This window comes from Pantherophis guttatus, chromosome 18 (genome assembly GCF_059756535.1).
Source record: "Pantherophis guttatus breed Tessera chromosome 18, ASM5975653v1, whole genome shotgun sequence".
Classification (NCBI taxonomy): Eukaryota; Metazoa; Chordata; class Lepidosauria; order Squamata; family Colubridae; genus Pantherophis; species Pantherophis guttatus.
This window is the reverse complement of record NC_142080.1, coordinates 250,768-257,596: the sequence shown is the minus strand read 5'-3', so window position 1 is coordinate 257,596 and position 6,829 is coordinate 250,768. Positions and strand designations below refer to the sequence as shown.

Here is a 6,829-nt window from a genome sequence, read left to right as displayed (position 1 = left end):
CTCCCCTGATACAAGGGGAGCCCACAAATGTTCAATACGCCACCCTTGTGTCCATTTTCTGGGCTTCAAACCTTCTGGGTGACCCTCTTCGGGCTTTTGAGTTTCATATGCAAATATATGCAGACGCACAATTCCTTGGTTGCACAACTCATCTAGTAAGGTTTATTTCAAAATATGGAATGTTGATATACCTCTTAATCCATATCATAAATCAACCCCCCCCCTTTTCTTGTCCTGTGGGGGAAACAGCCAGCCATGCGGGGTCTGCTGGGCGGAGAAAACTCGCTAATCGAAACGGTCTCTTTGGGGGCCCCCATCCCCAACTCTGGCAAAGGAGATTTTCAGCCGCTCCCCGGGGCTTTGGGCTTTGGGCGGGGTCACATTTCTCCCGACATCCCCCTGGGGTCTCCGTGGTCTTTGGCATGCCCAAAGCGAACTGTGCAGTGTTTTTAAAAAAACCATTGCCTACATTGTGCAAAAGTGTCCGCTTGGAAACCACATGGTCTCCCGGGGTGGGGGTGGGAGCTGAGCAGGTGGGGGGGGCAAGGAGAGCAGGCAGGGCATTCATGGTCCTGACCGATTGTCTTCACTGCCTCCTTGTTTGTGCAGCCACCTCTTCACACCTTTCCTCGTCGTCCCCCAGTTGCCCCCCAGGCTGTTCCTTTGTTGCACTGAGTCTCTTCCCCCGTTTGAGCTCAGGAAGCTAAGGAGGGTCAGGTCCGGCTCGGGCTTGCATGGGAGACCACCTGCACTCGGGGCTTGGCTGGGAAGCCCTGGAAGCAGGAAGGGCCAAAGCCCCCTCAGTCTCAGTGCTGAGAAAACCACAAGGGCGCATCTGTGGAGCCCCGCTCCCCTCCAAAGGCCTCGTCTTTCCTAGCAATGGGTCTGGACCCCCATTGAATATGGTTTCCAGTTCCACGTTGCCTCCTGATGGCTTCAGTTGCCAGCTTCCTGCCCACGGGCGCTTTCAGGAACAGCTTCTCTCTGTTGAGTCTCTCTTGCACAGTCTGTGCTGATAACCCCCAAGGTCAAACCGGCCAGAGGGCTTCACTTGCCCAGACGGCTCCCCTGCCCCCTCTGGGCGCCTTGTGCCATAGCCCAGGCTTTCTGGCTCGCTCTGCCCGTCCAGCGGTCGCTTAGACCTTGGACTCGCTCTCGGTGGCAGTGAGGTTCCCGTTCCTCTCTTTCTCCCCCTTCTCTGTCCCTTCCTCCACCTTCTCATCCAGCCGGCTGGGGATGGACCAGTAGAGGTGGGCGTCCATGCGAGCTGAAGCTTCTGCCATCTCCCGGGCGCTGCAGCTGGGTGTGGGCACCTCGAAGGTCTGGTGGAAGCTGTTGTAATCCACCTCATAAAATCCATCCTCCAAGCTGAGGACCGACATGAAGCGATGTCCCCACAGGACCTCGTCCACCAGGTAGGAGCTCCGGGCTTGGCACGTCATCCCTGGAGGGGAATCAACATTTGGGTAGGGGGAGCAGGACAAGGACGAGCTTCCAGTTCATAAACATTCATTTCTAATATGTCCGTGTAATCCTAATTCTGCTCTCCTGAACCTACTGGGAAGGACCCTTCTTTTGATACCCATCCGAGTCTGGGGGCTCTTTCCAAAGCCGTCTTGATGGAGGGCCAAGATGGGACACACACAACCACAGGCACATGGCTAGGAGTGGCTGGGGGTGGGGGAACCAAGACAAAACGCCTTGGCTTGAAAAAGGGGGCACGCCTGTGCTGAAGTGGCCAGCTCTCCTCCCTGCCCCCCCTTCAGAAAGCTGCTTCTGCATCCCTGGCCTCTTTTGGCAGCTTTCCAGGCAGGGAGCCCAGAGACTCCCCCCCCCGCAGCCCCCCCCCACCTACCTGTGGCCTCCACCATCCCTTCCAGGATCACCACGATCTCAAATTCATCCTTCCGCAGCTGCTCCTTGGACACCTCCCAGAAGGGGCTCTGCTCGTTGATTTCATGGCTGATGATCAGCGGGGAGACAAGGAAGAGGCGGTCGTCGCCCGTCTCGAAGCCCACGCTGATGTCCGTCTGGTTGAGAGGGATGAACTCCCCTTCCTGGGTCTGCTTGGACTTGATAAGCTTGGCCCGGATCGAGGCCTCCACAATATGGGAGTTGCGCAGATCCCCCACCCGGAACATGAGGCAGAGGTGGTCGTCCCTCAGCGAGATGACGGCATGGGAAGAAAACACCAGGGTCTCCGCCCGCTTGTTGGGCTGGGAGATCTTGACGAACATGCAGCCCACCATGAAGGCGTTCACCATGGAGCCCAGGATGGCCTGCAGCAGGAGCAGCACGATGCCCTCGGGGCACTTGTCGGTGATGACCCGGTGCCCGTAGCCGATGGTGGTCTCGGTCTCGATGGAGAAGAGGAAGGCCGAGACGAAGCCGTTGAGGTTGTTGACGCAGGGGGTCCAGGCATCGTCCCCCAGGTGGTCCAGGTCGCCCCGGCAGTAGGCGATGAACCACCAGATGAGGCCGAAGAAGAGCCAGGTGACGGCGTAGGCCAGGATGAAGACCAGCAGGCTGAAGCGCCACTTCAGGTCCACCAGAGTGGTGAAGATGTCGGTCAGATAGCGGTAGGTCTCCCGCACATTCCCGTGCTGGACGTTGCACTTGCCGTCCTTCTCCACGTAGCGCTGGCGCCCACGCTTCTTTTCGGCCTTCTCGGGGCCCTCGCCCAGGCGCCGCAAGGCCGCCGACTTGACCGGCTGTGAGGGAAGGGGCGCTTTGCCCTCAGAGACGGGGGTCTTGGGGATGGCAGAGAAAGCCGGGTTGTCTTTGGCCATCGTAGTGCCGGGCGGCCTCCAGATCTGCAAGCAAAGCCAAGCCGGAGCCCAGAGTGAGGAGGGCAGCACGGAGGAAGCCCACAGGAAGAATTTCTCTGGGGCAAAACTGAGCATTACTAAGCTGCTTTGGGGAGCGGATATCAAATTAAAACCCATGGCTGGGCTGGTTGTGGTGTGTGTGAAAAGAGGGGTGGTGGTGACCCCTTTTGGAGGGCGCCCACTTGGGAAGCAGAGTTTGAGAGTTGGACCATGTTCCCAGGAGGCTTCTGGGTGTCTGTGGGGTGAACTTTGCCCTTGCCAGAAACACACCCTCTGGGTTTGTGCAAAACATGGACTCATCAGCTGACCATGCATGTTGGCTTTGCACAGTTGCAAGCAAACAGAGCACAGACCCCACCCATCCCATGCACACAGCCCTTTCGTGCATTTTTGCTGAGCATTTCAAAACCTGCAGATGGTTTGGGAGTCCAGAGCAGAGGCAGAGCAAGGAGCAAATCCTGCCAGTGTCTAAGGGCCTAAGGGTGGGGGGGGGAGGGTGGATGTTTGCTCAGTCTGTTGTTTTTCAGGAGCTGGGCTAGGCTGTTCTGCTGCAGGGTCAGCCCTTGTCGCCACACTTCCTGCGAGGCAAGTAGGAGAAGGGAAGGCGGAGGGCACCTCCAGCAGTTGAGAAACTACCCAGATGGCCTTCTCCAATTAAGAGGCGGGCTATTTTTAAACAGTGCCCACACTGTAAAACTGATTGATGTTGCGCCATTTAAATGAGCAAAGGTTCTCCTCCTCTGTAAATATCCTCCAGGCTGTTTCCTTGGGGTGGGGGTGGGGAGTGACCCTTGAGCCTGTCTGAAAGATTCCGGTGGAGAGAGAAAAAGAAGGCTGGGTGTGGCAGGAACACACCCTCCTCCTTGAATTCAGTTTATCTAGAGACTCTGCTGGGTCGCAGGTTCTGAACGGGCCGATCGACACCTGCTTTCAGACAAGCTTCTTGGGTATAAAGTGGAAATCGGGCAAACCCACAGAGAAGAAAGAGGACAATCCTGTTGTGATAGGCTAAGTGGAACTCCAGGGCTGGGGTTTGTCTGTCGGAAGGAGAGGGGGTAGCCTACAAAATGTTTCAGGATTCTCCTCTAGTTCAGGGACCGTAGAAGAGAATCTGCTTGGCTGCTATAATGACAAGGGCGTGTTCTCTGCCCTAGTGAGATCCATTTCCATTTTTCCTGGACTGGGTGGGGGGAACGTTCATGAAGCCCTATTTATCTCCCCCTTTCTCCCCTGAGGGCACGGAGTGAGTTGGCAGCTGCAGGTGTAAACTTGCTGAGTGATGGACCTCCATATGCCACATGTTCTATCAGAAAAAGGGGGCAGAATTGTGTTTTCATGGGGGGGGGGCAGTTTGGCTGCTCTGCATGGCCCCCAACCTCAAGCCCACTGTTTTTTCTGCCTTACTGGTCCCATCTATTCCCTCATGTGCCAGAAGAGAAGGCAGAGAGGTTAGCTGAGGTACTTTGTTCTCCCTCTGGAGGACACAGGCCCTGGGTGGGGATCCTACTGGCCAACAGCGGTTCCACACACTCAACCCTTGTGCCAGGGCCCCACAGGATGGCCCCTGTGCTGAGCTGAGCCTGCAGGCAATCAGCCTATTAATAATCAGGCCTGCCTCCAGCCTCCTAGCAGGCTCCAAATCCCTCTGGCTCTGGAGGCTGAGCATCTCCTGAGTTGGTGTGAAATATCATTTATTTAGCCTAAGGATGTTTTTATTAGGAAATAAGATGAAGAGTAATAACTGTGTTGACATTCATATGGAAAAGAATGCCTGGTAAAGTTCATAGAGAGAGCTGCTGATTTTTCCCCCTCTTCCTACTGCACAGGGCTGTTTTACAAGCCCAACACACGTTTTAGATTAATAATACGGGAGAGCGCACCTATATTCAAATCCCCTCCTCCAAATTTGACCGAAGGCGGCCTATCCAACGGAATTGCTATTCCAATGAAGGACGCACCAGAAGGCGCCAGAACTCAGCTCTGCCCCGATTCCTGAAAAGAAGGCTCCATCGAATCGGGGGACCTCAGAAGCCCCCGGAACAGGAAGGACTGACACGCAAGCCCCCCGCTCGGGCAGAGCCGCCAGGGACCCCAGCCTCCCCCCTCCCCCTCCCCCTCCCCGACCGCGCCAGCAATGGGCTGGAGCTGTTCTCACCTGGTGGTGCTGAAACGGCTCCGCGCTCCGGACTGGGCGATTGCAGCGGCTCCGCCTCGCACACTCATCTCGTCCGCCGCCCGCAGGACATCCCTGGCCGGGGGGTGAAGCCCAGACCCAGACGCTCGGGCCCACTTCCTCCTCCTCCTGCTCCTCCTCCTCCTCCTCGGCTTCCTCCTAAATTTAGCTCAGCTCCGAGCCCGATCTCTCTTCCTCTCCCTCCCTCCCGATGTGTGTCATCTACCCCCTTCCCAGGCGCCCTTTCTTCCCTACCGTCACCAAGGCAACTGCTCTGGACGTCCTCTGGCTGGGATGCTGAATTGCACGGGGATGCGCATGAAAACCTGGGCGCACAGATCCCTCGACCAGCAGGCAACGGAGGGGAGCAGGGTCCTTGCTGGCAATTGATGGCCTCAGGTACAATACATCTCCAGGCCCAGGCTTCCCAGTGGAGGTCCCTGCGGGGCTGGTGAACTACAACTGACATAATCAGCAGCTGGCATATCCTCCTGCCAGCCATGCAAGACAAGGAAAAAAAAACAGGCATCTCTTAAAAGAAGCAGAAAGGCAGCTGATTCACCTTCCATGGCTTTTTATGGGGTTGTTGGGTTTTTTTTGTTGTTGGTGGTTTTTTTTTTTTTTTTTGATCTGGGGAGGTGAGATACCAAGTTCCAGAAGTATCCAGAGGTGTCTCAGAAACTGCAGCCTTCTCTCACCCACCCTCAGCTCAGGCAGGAGATCTGGGGGTGGGGTGGGGTGGGGAGGGGAAGAATCTTCCTTGCTGAAGAGGACACCAACTCAGCACTGCCCCACAGCTCCTAGTCAGCCTGGGCTGATCCTGAAAAAACGTAGTGGAGTTGGATCTGGTTAAGGCTTGGGTAGGAGAGCACTGGTAAATCCCATGGATGAAAGTGGAGAAAGCATTCAGGAAAAAGGAATGACACTTGCCCTCCTTTTGCTTCCCAAAACCCCAATTTGGAAGTACAGTATTTGGCTCCTGTCCACAGAGGTGTTCAGGAGACACAGTGCAATGGCCACACCCAGCATCCTGTGCTGCCTTTGCTTAAAATGTTTCCTATGACAAAGGCAGAAAAGGCTCCGGATTCTCCCCCAACACCCAAAGGATCTCTGGCGCTGTGCAGAGCAAGGGAGGGAGGGAGACAGATGAGGCCGGCTGTGCCTGTTAGGCAAAGGAATATACCAATGGAACTGCTTAGCGGCCAGTTGCAAGATGGGCAGAACCCGTGGGAGAAGATGGCAAGGGATATCGATAATAACAGCAAAGACATGAGAAAACATGTCAAGAACCCCCCAACCGCATCCCCACCCCTGAAGCCGAGCTTCTGGCTCAGCTTTTTACTTGGTGCGTTAGTGGAACTGGCTTGGTGGTCCCTGGGAACACAGACCCACTCAAAGGGTTTCTGCTCAATGGGGCCTGCTCGGCTTCTGCTATGCAGAACCAAGAGGCCCGTTTCCTGCTTGGCATTTTTTTTCCAACGGTACCAGCATAATCTGAAAGCAAAGAGGAAACAAAGAAGGGAAACAAAGAAGTGGATTTAGCTTAGAAGCGAGAGAATTTTGAAAGGGGGAGGGTTTTGCCTGAAGAAAGATCTATAGTCTTGGGAAGAAAGGAACCAGGGTCAAGGTTCATGACCTTCATTTTCTAGAACAAGAAAAAGAAACGGAGCACTTGAAAACACGGAGGTTCACCCCGGAAAAGGCCAGGCGCAGGGCCTGCCTTGCCTTCTCACCCCAGCAGTTCCCTGCTTGACAGGCAGAGGGCGCAGGAACCTGCTGAGGGCCTGGAAGGGCTTCCAGGTGCTGCAATCTGCAGCCTCCCGTCAGG

General features: G+C 55.7%; 1 protein-coding gene across 1 annotated transcript; it reads right to left on the bottom strand.

The window, feature by feature from the left end:
- Window positions 1–135: 135 nt before the first annotated feature.
- On the bottom strand, window positions 136–5,156 carry KCNJ9 (potassium inwardly rectifying channel subfamily J member 9). The gene is made up of 3 exons (XM_034424983.3): window positions 4,984–5,156; window positions 1,856–2,813; window positions 136–1,444 (listed from the first exon to the last, which is right to left on the bottom strand). The coding sequence occupies exons 2-3, from the start codon at window positions 2,787–2,789 to the stop codon at window positions 1,137–1,139; spliced, it is 1,242 nt and encodes a 413-aa protein (XP_034280874.1). The 5' UTR covers window positions 2,790–2,813; window positions 4,984–5,156; the 3' UTR covers window positions 136–1,136.
- Between the last annotated feature and the right edge of the window lie 1,673 nt (window positions 5,157–6,829).